General features: G+C 45.4%; 1 protein-coding gene across 11 annotated transcripts in view; it reads left to right on the top strand.

Moving 5' to 3' along the window:
* The first annotated feature begins 2,915 nt into the window (after positions 1–2,915).
* Heph (polypyrimidine tract-binding protein 1 heph) overlaps positions 2,916–17,919 on the top strand; it is a 294,035-nt gene continuing 279,031 nt past the window's right edge. For 7 of the 11 annotated variants that reach the window (XM_076901330.1, XM_076901329.1, XM_076901328.1 and 4 more), the window contains exon 1: positions 2,916–3,411. Coding sequence is in view for 2 of the 11 variants with exons in the window: in XM_076901326.1 (XP_076757441.1) it covers positions 3,404–3,411 (8 nt within the window). In the remaining 9 variants the exon portion in view is untranslated. The remainder of the gene's footprint in view (positions 3,412–17,919) is intronic. The other 4 variants (XM_076901332.1, XM_076901331.1, XM_076901333.1 and 1 more) reach the window with 1 other exon arrangement.

The raw sequence follows: 17,919 nt of genomic DNA, 5'->3' as shown, positions 1-17,919 counted from the left end.
ACTATTAGGATTAGATTTACAAAAGTGTTTATTGAAATTTAGAGTTTCATAATTAAAACAGAAAAGATATCATAAAATTCAGATTTTACCACACGATGAATCAATTAAGAAATAATATAAATGTGTTACATACCTGAAAAACAGCGAGACAGGTTTCGACAGGTACAGCGGAGCACACACAACAACAGGCCACTGCGTACCTCTATACGTGTGACGCACGTTCTTCCCCACTCCTCCGCCACACTTGTTGATTACGAGCATCAAATCGAAATTTGTTTCTGAAATGCAAAATACACATGTGAAAATATAATTTCCAGAAAAAATCAAATAACACAATCAATATTAAAACGTTTTATATTGGAAATCAAATTTTATGCACTACACAATTTCTTAGCAAGCGTAAGTGTAAAATTTCTACTCGGATATATCTCGGAAAATACTAAATAATTTGCACAAAAAATTATAAACTCACGTAGTTCGTTTCACATCTTATACTTCCTGTCATATTTTAGGTATGCAAACTCTTTTTACTCAACTTTAAAACGAAAATTTGTAGTAGAAATGAGAAGAGACGCTATCGCCATGACAGCTTCAACTAAACTACAGGAATTTGAATCTTGGCGCATGCGCGTTCAGCATTAAAGCAAGACACTCGAAGCAGACGAATATATTTAACAAAATAACAAGATTTTCAGAATTTTCGGCATAAGAATTGAAATTTTATGTATCGCAGTCAATGAATCATAGCAAGAACAAAATATACAATTGTACTTACGTATTCCTCGAGATGATGATTGTTGCGCTGCTAATGGTCCTCGTACAGCTTCTTCGAGACAATCCAATTTAACAAACTACTCCATTCTTCACGTTCTTCACTGCATCTAGTAAAATCTTTGTATAGTTTATATGTTTAGGGAACGCCAGGTGATTTGTTGATTTCTTGAGAATTTTTTTTATATACATGGTTACAGTACAGATTTCTTTGCGCAAATTATCTAGGAGAATACGTATCGTAACAGTGCGTACCTTTCTGAGAAACAATACGCACGAGGATTTCCTTTTGTTGCAGGTTTCCAATTAGCTGATTTATTTACAGTTGATGCAGATAGCGAAATACCAAGGCGAAATGACGTAGGAAAGTACAGAATGAAACGTAGCAGCGTAGTTGGTAAACTACGTTCGAGCGCCTTCGACCTCGCTCGGATGCCTTCGGCTTCGCTCGGACGTTCTTGAAGCATGCGGAGAGTGACAGTCAGTTCGTGTCGTCCTCTACTGGAAGTAAGACGTGTCGCACTCCACTGCCGATAAAACGTTTCGAGACACATTTCTGCTTTCAAGGTACGTTCATACGCTTGTTTATCGACTGTAGTATTCTTGATTACTCTTCTATTAACATAATTATTAACTTTTCTCAATCATTGCATACTTGATTAACTATTTATTGAACATTATCATTATAGATATGAATATATCTTTGAATTTTCTGTTTGCTTTTGCTTTGATTACGCGTTTCATTGTTCATAGTTGTCCTTAGTACGTCTTTTCGAGCTACGTACACACGCGGTGATTCGATCGTCGCTCTTAATCTGCGCAATAACTTTTGTTGTATTCTTCCCTTGTTACTTCGGAACTTCTTTTCTATTGTTTTCTTTTGCAAACACTTTGAGTTCATAACTGAAAGTACTTCATGGATTGTGTTCTCTTCGATCTTTGCATACGTAGGGTGAAACATTTTCAGACTTATTGATAGGTAGAAATCACTTCTTTTAAGTTGATTCATATTCCTAGTTAGGTTGATTGGCTTGAAATTAAAACAATTATTGCCTAGGCAGGGTATTTGTGTTTCCTTTCATAATATTCCATTTCATAATATCTTGTATAAAAGGAGGGAGGATAGGACGTGGTTAGGGTGGGTCTCCATTGGCAGCAACCTCCACGTGGTGAGACCCGGGTTCTATTTATTTGAAATATAATTAATTAATTGTATCATATAGCGATACGATAGAATTAAAAATTATATAGTAAATAACTAGAAGCCAATGGCTGCCATAGATTAGCTTTATTTAAGTTAGTTTAGAAATAAAAGTAACAAAATAGCGAGATTAATTACCAGTGTGTCTATGGTGACACATCTTCTCTTGATTCCATGGAGTTGTAATCAGATTCTAGTTCTCGTTGGTAATATAGGCAGCAAAACGCAAGCGATAATAAAATCAAGCAACAAAACCTAAGTTTTTGTAGTTAGGACTAATTTACTTTTAAGAGCATCACGACAAAGAAGTATTTTCAAATTTTTAAACTATTACTATCATCCAATACTATATACTACTTTAGTCAAACCTACTTATCACAACTTTAAATATCTACCCAACACGATTAAACACATCCGGATAATACATTACTCGTATTTATTAAGTACCAATAAATAGCAAGAAAAATCAAACAATAACAAATACAAGAAGTGCATACGTGACCGTTGTACGGCAACGAAACGAGTTAATTGATAGCCAGACTAGTGTTCGAGACACCCGGCAGATGACAGCACGATGCGCATGTGCGCGTAACCGAGTGCATATCTGTCTTGCGAAATGCCACGGCCCAAAAGTGGCAGCGCGTGTCTCCTGTCGCTCGTGACGACTATTCGGCGTGTGTGAGTCGTGTGTACGGATCCGTGTTCCTCGGGAGCCCCCCTTTTATTTCCGTTCGTTCGCGTTAGAAACGTTCCTTTCCGGTGTGTGATTCGTGCGAACGGGACCGCGTGTGTGCGTCCGCATGAGAGTCCGTGATCCGCATCGTTTCGAACGTTCACGTCGATCGAGGCGGTGACGGTGGCGAGCGCAGCAGCATTCGGGTGCGGCGGCGACGACGACGGCGGCGGCGACGGCGGCGGCGATTCTCGTGTGTGTTCCGTCGGCGTGAAGGAAGGAAAAAAAAAAACGATCGGTGCCGGTGGGGCGGGGGAATCTTTTGAGAGCAACGGTGCAGCGGTGGCGAGAACGGCGTGCCTAGCGAGGGAGCGAGAAAGAAGCAAACAGACACTGCGGTACGAACGTCAAGGAGAAAGGTTACCTGACACGCGACAGAGACACGCAACGTGTACGCGAGCGGCGCTAGAAAGAGACACGCGAGTGCAGGGACAGTGTTCGAGGCGCGTGCACGCGAAAACAGCCGCGGTTTAACGTCGCGCCGGGTGAAACGGGGATTTTTTCGCCGCCATATTTGTGCCGCCGTCACATGCAACCTGTTGTTTTCGCTGCGTCCTCGTGTCGTCGCTGAGATCGCTGCCGGATATACACTACGGCGGCCGTGTGCGTATACCGGGAAACGTCAAACGCGGGAGTTCACTTATCTAACAGAGAGGCCCGGGGAGAGAGAACCGTCAACGTGGGGATCTGCCATCAGGATGAACGGGTGAGTTTTCTGCACATGGGGAATTATCGACGAGGGCGTCGTAGGCTGGTGTGCGTGTACTCGCCTCTACGTTCTGCTGTGCATTTACGTATGCCTGCGCGGAGGGGTGTATACGTGTGTGCGTGCCTCACTCTCTCTCTCTCTCTCTCTCTCTGTGTGTGTACGTGTGCGTGTGTATTGCATGCACGTTCGCGTCGAAGAAAGGGAAAGGAAAGGGTGTAGCTGAGCGGACGAGGAAAGAGGGAGCGAGAGAGAAGGAAAGAATCGATCTGTGCGTCATAAAGAGAGAGGTAAACGATACGTTGCGGACCGTGTTAGCGCGAGAAGGACAGAGCGCAGAGATATTGCACAGGGTAGAGCGAGAGTAACGCGACGCGGCCAGCACGAGCAGGCGCTCTTTCAAACTTCGCTTTTCTTTTTCCCTCTGTCTCTCTGCCCGTTATGTATACCCTTTTCTCGACGCTTTCGTTTCCCCCGCGCGTTCGTGTACGCCTATACTTGTTATACACGTACACGTGCGCAACCACTACTTCGCTTCTGCGTGCCGGTGGCCACGTGACGCTCCGTCTCTCGTCAAAACCGGTGTGCTCCATACGCGTGACTCGCCTTCTCTCTCGGTTTCTCTCTCTCACTTTCTCTCTCGTTCCACCTCTGATGCACGCACACTCGTGTACGCGTTCTCGAGACGCTTTCCGATGATCATTATTTTGTCATCGCGCCTGCTGGCTTCTCCTTTCTTCTTGCTCTCGCCGCATACCGAACGGGGCGATTAATTCCGGGTAACATATGCGGCTTTCTGCGGGAAATCTCAATGTTTCGCTCGTCATCTCTTCTACGGAGTGTCTCGGCGTGTATTTTTAAATGTTGATGTTTCGCGATACGTTATGGTGGTGGAACGATTATCGTTTATTTCGCTGAAGCTTGATAGAGCGCAACTGTTTACTTTACAATTGAATAGAAAAGTAAAAATCGATAAGCTGTTGGTTGAACTGATTGCAGAGGGCTGTAATTATAGAAGAGAAGACATTTTTTTTTTTTATAAAATTCCGTCGATTTTTATCTATTCTATCCGATATTAAGTTTGTATGCTCACGTTTTCAGTGCAGTCGTTACTAGCTTTAGCCGGTAGCTATTAGGATTAGTAACTTAAGTACGGTCATTATCAACTTACAATTTTGATCGCGAGTATAAAATAGTAAAAAATAACGTTGGTTGGAAGCTGTGAGATAACTCACTTAACCACGGCTCCACTTCATCGGTATCTCAAGTGGAATCGTAAGTGTTTAATTATAGGCTTAACTAATCTTATCTGTTATGTATTTTGTCATCACACATTGATAACTATACTCATTTTCCGAGAGTGCTTCGTTCGGTTACTCTTCGTGTAAAACACTACGGTTTTGGTACTATCGTTTCCTACAACTACAGGAATCGTGCAATTTTCCATTAAAAAAGCACTTAATAGGAAATCGAATAAATGATATTCTTCATTTGAGTCAGGGGTTGTGGGGAAAACGTTCGATTTGGAAAATGGGTGCTTTATCGTCACAAGTTTTCTTCGCCCCTTTTTAAAATCGATACTACTTGAAGCAAAAGTTGATCGTAAAAGAGCAAAATGATCGCACTGCCTGTATCGTTTGTCTCGTTGTTTATTTGGTATTCGTCGTCGCATTTGACGCGGGGTTAACTTTTCGGTCGGTATTTCGACGCACGCGGTAACTACTCCGACGTTTCGCCCCGTAACAGGTGTGCTTTATCAACCCACGGTCACGTCAGAGCTGCGAATTCGATCGCAATGTCGGAGCTATCGTTGGCGGGTAATTTTTTTCCCGACTACCAACCCGTCGCCACGTGCGAACGCACCGGTAACTATCCCCCGTATTGTATAAATAGAGAATTTGTTTCAGTGAAACGGGATATGACAATTGTCGTAAGTTACCAGAGATCATAAATTCGATGAAAGTAACGAACAACGTCGACGGAATTAGACTTCTGTTTGGGGACCGGTGTCCAAACCATCAATTGCCCGACGCAACGCAACGCTGTATCTCGAAAACAAGATTGTGTCAGATAGACGCGTATTTTCTGCGGTGAAGCTTCCTGCAATATTTCCCACACGTTACAATTATAGCTACACTGATATGGTGCCACCAGAAGCAGCCATCTCAGCTATTAAGCTTGCACAGGGTGTTTCTACGTTCACCTATATCAGGGGATGACGAAGAGAATGGTAAAAACCCCAAATAACTCTCTCGACTAGATGAACTCCTATTCTCGAGTCTTCCCGTTAACAACGACGCGAATCCTCCAAAAATACTCGAATCAGTGCACAGCACGCTTAAAGAGGGTTAGTTCGAGGAGATCAGTCTAGGACACCCCGTACAGATCTCTCCCAGCGAAAGGTTGCAACCCAATTACACCAATCCACCATAACTCCCATCCCAAGACGTCTATATTCGCCTTGTCGCGGCGATTCCGGGACAAAATTAGGTTTCGCCACTTCATCGGTCCGCGAGATATGCAATAAGACCGAGGGACCCATCTCAGTGGCTGTTGGTGGAGCGCAGCCAGCCGGAGATTTATCGACGGTCGCGTGCACCTACTTAATAAGACGACGTGATCCGCGTGTACGGCTGCGGTTGCACGTCGCCAATAGATCTCACCCTGGGGCACACGTACACGCGTACACATACATGCACGCATACACAGACGATCCCTGGTCCCAGGCGCGCGCTCGCGCGCGGAACGATAATAGGACAATTAGGTGACATCGTCCACGACGGTGTCCACGTGTAACACGGGGCTTGGAACGAACCAGCGCGGCCTGGGGAATTAAACGGATCGTTCCACCGGTAGCTGTTTTGATAGATACCGTTGGAAGACTTTGGAATTGCGGTGCATGATGAATGGCGCGGCCGGGCGAGTTTAGGGATCGTGTTGGAATTAGGTGCCGGTATTTCGCGGATATCACAGTTCGTCTTCGTTTATTTGGACCTTTTAATCCCCCCGTTGGATCTCTATTGTTGTTGCGCCGTTCTAACGTGCCGGCCATTTGTCTTTCTCACGGCTACTTTTAGATCACATGTTTATTTGCTTCGGGAAATCCCTCTGCCACGCTCGTTGTTTTCGATATCGCTCTTGGAATCGCAGAATTTATAAGTTGCACGAATTTTCAAATTAATTAAATAAAATATTGTTCGAATAGCAGATTGTTCCTTTGAGTATCGTATCAGGTTGGTCTAGCGAGAATCGAAAGGAAATTTCTTGGAGCCGTTTGAATTCATTTTCTATCGAAGAGGAGACGCGTGTTAGATGGAACGATGACGACGCGGATCTGGTATGCTTGATCGTTCCCAGCGAATTTACAACCGCGTTGGAACTCTTTCATCGAGGACGCCGGTTATTGAAAGATGGTGGGACGCGTCTCTGACTTCATTGAACGCGCGTATGGTAATGACGCCGCGTCGTTGATAAATGTTAACGGGGCCTGAATGGGGACGGCCTATCTCGTCGTTCTCGATATTGCGTTTCAATGGCCGTGGCATCGATCCGCGTGCACGGCCGCCTCAAAGGGACGATTCACGGAAATAACTAGATTCGCGCGATCCGATTCGCCCCGGTGACGCGATTCCGTGTCTTCCACCACGATAACGGTGGCCATTGTCGTGTCGCGGGACTGGGTACACCGTCGCGTCTGGAAATTGCTCGCTGTCGATCGATGAATCGCCACGATACACGAGGTTGTCCCACCTCAAACACGAAACTGATTTTTACGTCCATTCGCAACGAACGGTAATAACCCCGGTAAATGAACGATCTTTTTGGCTGACCCAGAAATCGATTTCTTCTTCTAATCCCTCGTCATTCCCTTGTACTCTGATTTTAATTGAAACCAGACGTTCTGCAGAAGGAAGAATTGAATTTTGTAATTTCGAACAGCACGCGTTCGACGCGATTAATCTGCTTGCAAACGCGAGAAGTATCGATGCCCAACGAGGCGAGCGCAAAGTGACCGATAAAAAGAAACAGCCCCTTCTTATGGAAATGAAATCACAGCGGAGGATTCTCGTGCATTGTCACCGTCCATTTCACCGTCACCAGCGAGCACTTAAACCGATCGACATTTCTAGTCTCTGCACCCTGTTCAGCCTTTGTTTCGTCACTTCGAAACGCCTCGTTTCTCTTTGGAAACGACTGGGAATAAAAGAAACCCTCGGCCTTCTGTGTGAAAAAAATTGATGTCCGTCCGGCAAAAAGAAACGAGAAAGAGAAAACGAACGAAAAAGAGGAGACAGTTCCGCCTTTCCCTGAATGTACACGTATAAAAAAGGTAAACGAGAAAAAGGACGAGTGCAACGCGATTGACACGAGTCAGTGCACGTTCGTGCATACAGGGCCTCGTATTCATCGATATAAATGCCAACGATGGGGGACAGAGGCCGGCACGGGGCTGCATCGGAAAGTTCAATCGACGGATGCGCAGCGATGCATTGGTAATGCACCCATCCGGGGATTCGGCGGCAATTTCGTCGACTGGAAAGAGACGGATGCAGGGAGCAGAGGCTTGGTGTGCCCCCTGGCAGCGGGCATGGTGTCCCTCTAGTAGCAATTACCAAGCATTCATCTCTGTGGAAACGACCTCCCTTTCTTCCACCCGTCCATTGTCGGGGATCGTGCCTTTCTGACGGACTCTGGGTGTAATCAAAAATCAAGTGCCCCGGGTTGACCTGAAACACGTCACTCTGGCCAGCTAGGTCAAGGGAGGGAAACGAGGTTGGCGGTTTGTTGCGGATGGATTGGGTATGCGTACGAGGATGTGTGTATTGTAACGTGTGTGCAAGAGAGATTAAGGGGAGGAACGTTTCATTCTGGGCCTGTTAGCGAACCCGTCAATAAGGCCACCCCTTGGCAAGTCTCAGTCAGTCAGTTTGGATGGTGATGGTGTTTTCGATCTTTTAATGGGGTCGACAAAGTTAATCTGCACGCAATAGTTACAATGTGCAACCAATTGAAAATTCTTCTTCCATAAAAACACTTCAAGGATTCGTTTATGGTAGTTATTTCGAGAGACTAAATAGAAGACTCAGTCTGATCGCGATTTCAACGGCGCGTCGATTTTTGCCAGGGCAAAATGATTGTCGCGGGAAGCTTTTTCGATCGGACCAAGCTGTAATCGAATCATCTCGATGATTCCGGGTTGAATTTACGGGCAGAGTCCGCAACGTTTCGAACGGGCGGGATTGAAAAATTGTTGGCCAACTATTCGAACTGCGTGGCGCGCGTCCTATGAAACGGCCGTTGGAACGCCGCGTTTCGGTGAAATGACTTTTTATTTGTTCCCGATGGAAAAACCTGTTCCCAGCGATCATTGCTGCGGTGGCTCTCTTTCAATTTGCCCCGGTGTTTTCCAAGTGACGATTGTGTCGATTCACGCTATTTTAATACCTCACTCTTCGCTCGTTTAAATGGAATTTTTCCACCAGAGCCAGAGTCGAGCCGAATTCTCACGTTCGTAAATCCCGTTCAATTGAATCGCATTCCTCCGCCTGGCCAGGTAAGATTCGAAATGTCCGTACAGAGAGCCTGTCCATCGGTTTCCGGTTGCGTGGCCGTTGCGCGAATGGAAATAACGGCGGGAGCGGCGAAACCGGTGGTTCCTCTTTGAACGCGCGTACCAACTTTAATATGCAAATATTGCGCGGTCAGGAAAACGTTTTTCTTGATGAATTTATTCATTGCACGGAATCCGCGCGTGTTTGCTCTGAAAATAATTGCGAGATAATTCTTTGGTTCTTGGGATTAAACGTACAACCCTCTGGCAACCCTTCCCGAGCGTGTTTCATTTAAATTTCAAGTCTTTATCTCCGCGGTCGTTCCACTATTAAAAGCGTCACGAATTTCTCTTTTTAAATTCGCGTTAGCTACCAAAATTGATAACCGAGAATCAAGCGTTATTTCTCGTTCAAGTTTCTTCATTCACCGTCCACTCGAGTGAACGATCTTCTTCTTCTAGTTTTCGTTCGCATAATTCCGTCTGAGAAATGGAAGTTGGACACGCGTAACGCAATATTGTGTCCGATCTATTCGATTCGCAATTAATAATCGAACCATGTCGAACGATTGCCGCGCAGCGAGCCCGTGAAATTTCATTTTAATTAGCTATCCGCGCAGAAGCGTCGCTGGCATTTGCAAAGGCGTAACGAAAAGAGCTGCTCCACGTTCTGTTAGGCTATTATCGAACTAATTAAAGACCCGCATTACAGTTCGACGAGAAAACATTCCCGCGTCATAAAGAAGCACAATTTACTACCGCTCTGTTGAAGTTAGAGGCGGGAAGAGCGTCGCGTTTCAGTCGCCTCGTCCAAAATGCATACTTTCGCGTAGACAAATGGATTTTTGGTTCCTGTGACGGAGCAGAGATCGCCAGAAATTGTCACGTTACCGCGCTATTTTTTTCGTCTGGTTGAAATAAGAGATTGGTACGACGGAAGAATGGTAAAAAGATGATTGGTATGCATCGAGGCTAATGGAGATTCGTTTCGCGGTTTAACTGGCGAATCTCGACGCTAATAGATCGTGGCACGGTGCCACGCTGGCCGGCGAAAAGGTGCCACAAATTTCCGCGCATCGACAATGAGTTATAATTCATCCGCGGAACCAGCTGGAACTCTATGTTTTGATTAGTGTTACGACCGCGATTCGTACGCGTGTAACGCGTTTAACGGCGGGCTAATATATGGTCTGCCTCTTGGCAGGGATGCAGAGATCTTTTAACCGCGTCTGGTACAGTTTTTACTATTATAAATCAAATTTGCCGCAATTTGCTTCGGCCCCAGAGGCAGTCGAAGTTCCGCGAGTGTCGAATTAGTTGCCTCGCGTAGCTCTCGCGATAATACACCGTACGCTTTACAAGCTATTATTAAATAATTGTATCGTACGGAGGATTAGTTGGAATAATTGTATTTGTCGAATACCAGCTCTTTCGAGTGTCCGAAAAATGTTCAAAATGAATCCCCTCGGGAACGTGGGGATTTAAAACGAGGGAATTTCATTTCGCTCACATTTCCGACTTAATTTTGCGTGCAGAATAATTCTGCACGTTTCCGGGAGCAATTAGAAAGAAATTACAGAGTTCAAAAGACTGAGGGTCCGCTTCTGCGCGCGAAAACAGCTCGTTCTCGATGCGAAAATTGGAAAATGTCGAAACGTTTACCGCGGCCGTTCCAATGGGACGACTCGATTCTTTTCTAACGCGCGCCAGATCAAACTTCATGCATCGTTACGGCGATTGTATAGAATTTCCCGCGGAAATGCGTACAGCCCGCATACGCGATGCTCGCCCATATCGTCCCGTTATCGACGCGCGTGTTCTAACGTGCCGCGCGTACACACAACCGCTTCAGAAATGCAGCCCTTATCGGGTTTTTATGCGCCTCTATCTGGGAGCATTCAGGAAACGCGATGCGATATTATTATTATTATTGTTATCTCGTTTTTGTTGCGTGATAAACGTCAAATGGAATTGTTCGAAAAAGGAAGAACTGTGAAAGGGTAGGATAATACCGATAACGATGCGCGATAGCTATGATAATCGTTCCGTAAGTTCAACCGTACCTTCGTATATTGTATTACGTAATCGTTGCTCGTTTGTTTCACACTGTGTAGTTACGTCAAGTTTCCGGTAATCATGGGTAGACAATTTTTAGGGCGATTCTACGGACTGGAATGAGACAGAAACGAAGAATAAAAAAATCGTGTTTGAAGCTTCCTTTTCGAGGAAAATGACTTGGAAATTCCGTCGAGTGGGCGTCCTTTTGGTGCGCGCGTACTCAGAGCTTTTTAGAGTCGATTTGAACGATGTACTGTTTAGCTTTTTAAGCGATGTTCAGGAAAAAAGAACGTTGTCCTCGTTCACGTACTCGCGTACGTGGCAAATTCGATACGGGCACGTAAGATAGCAGCGAGGCATTATTGCTTTTCCGCACCTGCGTTAACCAGCCAGTATTCCATATTCAGACTCCAGCTGCATTCGCTCGGGCACCTGCTTCGAGTGGATCCACGTTGTATTAAATAATAAACTGGGCCCTGCGTGCGGCAGGTAGATCTTTTCTTTGCCGCGTGTGTTATTAGACGCTTCTGAAGACCCGAGTCAGGAGTTGATTTTTTCCCCTCAGATGTTTACGAGCCTCAGTTCCTTCGTAAACTAATAAAGCCTCCCTAGCGTTCATTTGCATAATGAAAGGAATAATATAACGCGTTGTCTTTCATATTTATGGTTGTTATACGAGCAACGTTTGTCGTTCAGAAAGTTACTTTTTACGCAGGGTGTGCTGTAAAGGTAGGATTAATTCTTTCGTCGTTCTCTTGTTGCGAAAGTACCACTGTTTTTAGTGCAGACGCTGATAATTAGAGGAACGAACAAAATTGTTTCTTGCCAGGCTACGGTCGTAATAAGCAGCCATTACGCTTCCTCAAATTATTTTGAATACACGTTACGAAGTTTAAAGGCTGAAGTAAGTCCCGTATCGTTAAACGTCTTCATAAAAATGCAAACTCGATGAAACGAATGCAGGACTTAAGCGCGACGCGGCGCTGGTCCCAAATCGTGAATAACGGTGCCGGAAGTCGTAGCCAGGCGAGACGTCCGTCCTCGAGGCGGCCATCGAACGTGAATAATGCACCCGAAGGGCGCGCAGCGCGGGTCCACGTCTCTGGAAATGGCCGACCCGATGCTGGAATTTTATTAACGACCGCAACGTGCCAGCGGCCTGTGTTTGATGGCTTCCTGGCATCGATGCCCGGTGCCACGTTAATTAAAACTGACGCACGGTGTCCCATGACGCGCGTATCCATCCCTATCCACTACTGTGCACCACCGAGAGCGTTCTGTCCATCCTCTGACTTGGCCAGATTCTCCTCTGGCTCAGTTGAACATCCATTTGCCTCCTTTTTCGAACAGTCAAAGTTCAGATTTGTGGATAGAGAGTTGATTCGATCTCGTTTATGACATTTCTAAAATGAGCACCAGATTCTCGTTCATCCAAACCCAATAGAGGACGTAGTTTATGCAATCAGTGTCTCTAGGTGCTTATTGGCTACTAAATTTCAACAGTAGATTAGAGCGTGTTTAGTCAGATACGTATTGTTACTTAAAATTGGGAAAGCGAAGAAAATAAGTATGGCAGAGTTAATCTAACTCCATCAGCTGGTTCGATTTCACCGACGTAACGATAGCAACGACTTAACACGCCCGGTACAGACCCCAGATAGACGATCAGCCGAATAATCAGGAAGCGTTCGAATCCATGGGCGAAGCGATCGCAAATCGGCTGGCTGCATCACGAAGCAGCGTCTTCTTGGCCCGATTTTGATTTCCTTCGGCTGATTTCTCATCAGGCCAGACTAATGGGAAAGCGTCACTGAATTTTCCGTCCCCGTACTCGCCCTGTGCCCAGCCGACGACTTCTTTTCTTCGTCGAACGCGACGAGGGCCCTCGATCCGGCGTCTCGTCGTCGTCGTCGACGATGGAAATTAATGAGATCGATTCCGCGTCAGGGGACGCGGTCCCGATCGAATCGAGTTTTCGGGACGCTCGAAGAAACCGAGGGTAACGCTCGAGAACCCTTTCACCCCTCGATCCGTCGGTCTGTTCGTTTATTTTTCATCCTCGAGTCGAAGAGATGGAATTTCACGGTGTTCACTCGGGATCCTCGATAGGTTAAATCGATTAGGCGACGTTAACGAGTCTCCGCGCGGTTTGTGTCTTTAGAGCTATCTTTACAGAGAGTATCGGAACGGTAAACCCAATTTGTAACGTTCTGAGTATAAATTTGAACGGTGACACAATAGAGGCGAGGAAGGGAGGGAAGGACGTGGAAGGAAATATGTAGGTATGAATCGCGAGATGGAATCCGTTGCGAAGAAATTCTTGGATGCTCCCGAAAACGGTGGAAGAATTCAATACCGGGCGTATTTCGTGCAAACACGACCCCTCTCTGCGAGGCGCAGCCCTCTGAATACAACAACCCCCACCGATTCTTGAGGCGGAGGTAGACGGCGGGAGGAAGAATCAGCCGCAGATCGACAGATTTATTATTTGCGGACGATTTGTCATTCGCGCGTCGCCTTCGAGTGGGCCTTTGTGTGCCTTTGGGATCGAGATATCGACGCCCACCAGCTGCGAGGAGTCGGAACGATTTTTCGTCATTCACCCTCTCCGCGCGCTGGGTGGAGTGGATAGGAACGCACCGCGGGATTTCGTTCGACGGGGCGGTAGAAATGGTTTTTCTCTTTTCCGTGGGACAGGTTTTTCGTGCGACCTGTATTGCGAACATTTTACCCTGCTAAACAACGAGCTGGTCCCGCGGATACAAATGACTTTTGTTCGCGCGGAATTAACCGGTCCGAACCGAAATGAACTGGAATAGATTTTGTGGGAGCAATTGTTTACAGTCGAGGTGAATTAACAAGGGACCAGTTTCAACTATGCATCGAGCATTTTCGCGAAATTTTTATGTACTCCTGTATTTTTCGAAAAAATAATCGACAGGAGGCTTTTATGGGGTGAGAACAGCCCTGCAAGTTGCGAAATTATTTTAGAACTAAATTGTTTGGATGTAAATAGGAAATTCGACCGCGTTTAGTATTAAATCGGGTTACAGTTCTCTTCGAATTCTAATTATTACTAGAATTGGAGGGATTTTTATTATATTATTCATCGGAACGAGCAGATTTCGACGTAAACGGCTCGCTAGCGTTTCGAAGCCCACCCCTAAACCGCGATACAATATTATAATTCTAGTGGGCGGGTCATTTTAAAGCTAGAAGTGTGTCTACTTCAAACGAGCGAACGTTCGACGCTGATTGCTCTCGATTCCGTCGATTAATTGCGTTCGATTCTGCATTTAGCGCTTTTGATGCGGCCGAAGCAGAAAGAACAGTATAATCCACTTTTGTGAAAATTCGACGCAGCTTTAGTATCCCCCGAAAATCTTTTTCACCGATGTATTTAACGTACAATTCGCTTGAAACGCATTGTTGATGGATTTTTCGGTTTCTCCAATTTCAATCCTTATTTTTGGCTGGTAAAATCATCCCTCTCGATCGTTCCATGAATTTCGAAGGACTTGCAGGCAGCAGGGGCGGAATTTCGTATGAATATCGTGTTACGTCCACTCTAACAGCAGCCTTACCCCACGGCCGGAAACGTTGCTGGGATTAACGGCTGGGAATGGACAGTTGCAGGGCAATGAGGAACACGCACAGGGCTGCGAAGAGGTATCAACCCTCGATATCGCGCTATTCCGGTTCGTTTCGTTCGTGATCACGCTACCGCTGCGTGGAAATTATCGAGTTCTCCCTCGATCACCCTTCTCTACTTCAACCAAGATCCGTTGTCCTTTCCTTTACCAGAAGAATATTTTTTCCATCCATTTTTATGCTGAAAGTATTTTTGGCAAATTTTCCAGTTATTCGCAGAACAGAAATTATCTCAGTAACAAGGATGTCCATCATCGAGGTTATGAAAAATGATGTCAAAGTTCGTAGGCGAATTTTGCTAACATTTCCATTGAAACATCCGATGCCTTTTTTCTCCTCCGCTTTTTTTTGCGATTCCATTTTGGTTCGCGGTATGTTTCAATGAGCACGATCATACGCGTCAGTTACCTTCAGCTCTGATTATTCGAGCTTCGATTTTTTCCTTTTTTTTTCTGCCTGGCCGTACGCGCGTTTTATCGTATTACTCTGCCGATAATGCATTTTAATGTATACCGTATTTAGCATCCGGCTTGTTCCCGTAATATATTCCGGGTAAAGTAGAATGCCTCGATGATTTCACGCATAAAAATCTGTTGATCGGTGAAACTCGGAAAGACCTCGCGTGGCGGTCGAATCGTTCACCTATTATTTTTCGTTTTATTCGCGTCGGTTCTTTCGACGCAACTGGAAGTTAGATGCGAGAAATCATAGTCCACGAAGCGAAAAAAAAGAAGTAGGAAGTCTTTAACGGTTCGAGCTCGAGATATGTAAATTAATTGTGAAAATATTCGCGTACTGTGAAATATAAAATGCACGTTTACCATGTTCCAACGACGAGACGGATTTCAATCGACGTCTCGTTGCCTCGACTATTTTCTACGAAAGCATTCGGCCGCATAAACAGTCGCGTTTTGGTGATAACTTGGTTGCCCGCGGAAACGTTACACGGCTCTCCCTTTCTTTCTTTCCCGTAGCCCTGGCACCTCTTTCGGTCGCTTTGTCACGTAAATCGTGGCGAAAAATTCATGAGCCATGGCACGACGTTTCCGCGACGACTTTTATCAGGATCGCATTTTGTATACGTCCGCATTGTGGCCGGAACAATGCCGCGAGCCGCGACGATTACGTGCCGCCCTACCAATACGCTCCTGCGCCTTTGCATATTTCATGGCGGACACTGTTGCTCGCGCCCAGCGCCGTTAAAACTTTCCACGACTTCCTTCGCCTCTCCATTGCCCCGTTTCTCACCGTTCCTTCTCTGCGTTTCGCGTTTTTCATTCCTCTTCTCATCGCACCTGGTCTCACTTCAGACTTCGATCGCTAATTAATACAATTGCAACGATCCAATCTCGATCGAACCTGTGCAAAATTTTCTAGACGATTCGTAGAACAGTTTTACTGGGTCTTTTTACAAAGTTCGTCAAGAATCGTAAATAATATCGGGAAATAAAAATTCTCGAGATGCAGAACGGTGGAAAAATTGGCGAAGGATTGGCGAAAGAGCGTTTGAAATTCCGCGTGGGTTTAAGCCACGTTCATATACCACAGACTCTTGCAAATACCGCGACAAATCCGAACTGCGGCACGAACGGAATTTGGATTAAGGAAGGAATAACGAGTAATAATCGTTGCCGCGATTGGAAGTTGTTGGACCATTCGTTCGCTGGGGAAACGGGCCTCCTGTAAGCCTCGATAAATCGGCGACGAACGAAATTCTCGTTCTGCGCCGCGGCAATCCGGTTCTGGACCTCCCTGTTGCGCGTCACCCATAAACCACCCCGTTTTTTTTCTACGCTAAGCTGCTTAATTCTCGAAACGTCGCTGGACGCCTCGTGAACTTTTGTTTCATCGAATGGAAACTTATGTCCCTGCCATTCCCCTCCTTTTTTTCCTCCTATTTTTTTTTTGTTTTTTCGTCCGTAGCTTTTCTGTTGGATTTTATTACAAAAGCCAGGGCGAGCTTTGGTTTTTGATTTGTCTGCGGGAACGTCCGTGGTATTAAGTTCTACAAATTTGTCCGCATTATTTCAGTTCCACGTATTTCGTTACTCTTTTGAGAACTGGCGGTTGAATTTAAATCTGAAGCCGCTTGCGACGAGAAGTACGAGGTTATCCTTCGCGCAGCCGTTAAGTTAAGTTAAGCCGTTAAGTCCTCTTTTCTTTCCAATTCGAATAGCCTAGATTCGTAAAATTTTATTTCCACATTTTACGGGCGCGCAAAGTAAGAATTTCGATGTGTAAAATAGAGATTTGCTACTTCTCTGATCCGCTGTTTTTAATTAGTTATCCTTTAATATCCCACCGCCATTACTTAGTTCCCTTTGCAACGCAATGTTGATTCATGTTGTACCGCGGAGCAAAGAAAAGATTTTTTCGCGAAAAAATAATTCATCGCCTCGAACGAAGACTCTCTCGTTACTGTTACACAATCGAGCAGGCGAAAGAGCTGGACGCGAGATAATTAAAAATGCACGTTTCCACGGAATACCGCGAACGAAATATGAAATTTCACTGGGCGTAAAAACCGTGTTCCGCCTTTTGTAGACAGCTACTAAATAAAAGTACAATCGAAAGGAATACAAATTTCGCAAAATATCTGATCTTTATAATTTTTACAAGTCTCGAAAGCGCTTTCTTGCTCGTCCATCCTCTGTGGAAAAGAGCAACAGCACCGAACGCAATTATTATCGAATCGCCGGGCTCTTTAGCCCACGAATATCTCCTCCGTAATTTGCATTCCCTTCTCTGTACCATCCGCTGTCGGTTAAGCGTGTATTTCTTTGTTTGCTGCGAATTTCAACGTTGAACGGAATACAGTTCCACGGCGGGGAATTAAAAATGTCGGGACAAAGGGAGGGCCTCGAGCGAGGATAAACCGAATTACAAAGGAATCTTACGTTCTCCCGTTGGTACGCTCGTTTGGAGAAACAACGAGCCCCTAGCGCTCGTTAAGGGTTGCGGTTTGTCCGGTCGGTCCGCTTAATCGAGACTCTTCCTCGCGTTCCTCCAAAGGTGTTTCGTAATTCGTAATCTTTCCCCTCTGAGAAGTTTTGAAATCTCGCTATTCGAGTACGAGTGAAATTTTCGTTACAAACGATCGATCGTATTTGTTTAAAATATGAGCATATTCAAGTGGCTCGAGATCAATAAAGAATTATGAACGTGAGAAACTAAAGGGGTACTGGGAAAGTGCGACATCTTCACGAGAGGAAAGAACCAGAGAAGGGAGAAACGGTAATTCGAGTAGG

This window comes from Xylocopa sonorina, chromosome 9 (assembly GCF_050948175.1).
Source record: "Xylocopa sonorina isolate GNS202 chromosome 9, iyXylSono1_principal, whole genome shotgun sequence".
NCBI classification, from domain to species: Eukaryota; Metazoa; Arthropoda; class Insecta; order Hymenoptera; family Apidae; genus Xylocopa; species Xylocopa sonorina.
Note: the sequence above shows the minus strand (reverse complement) of the source record. Positions and strands in the feature narration are given on the sequence as shown.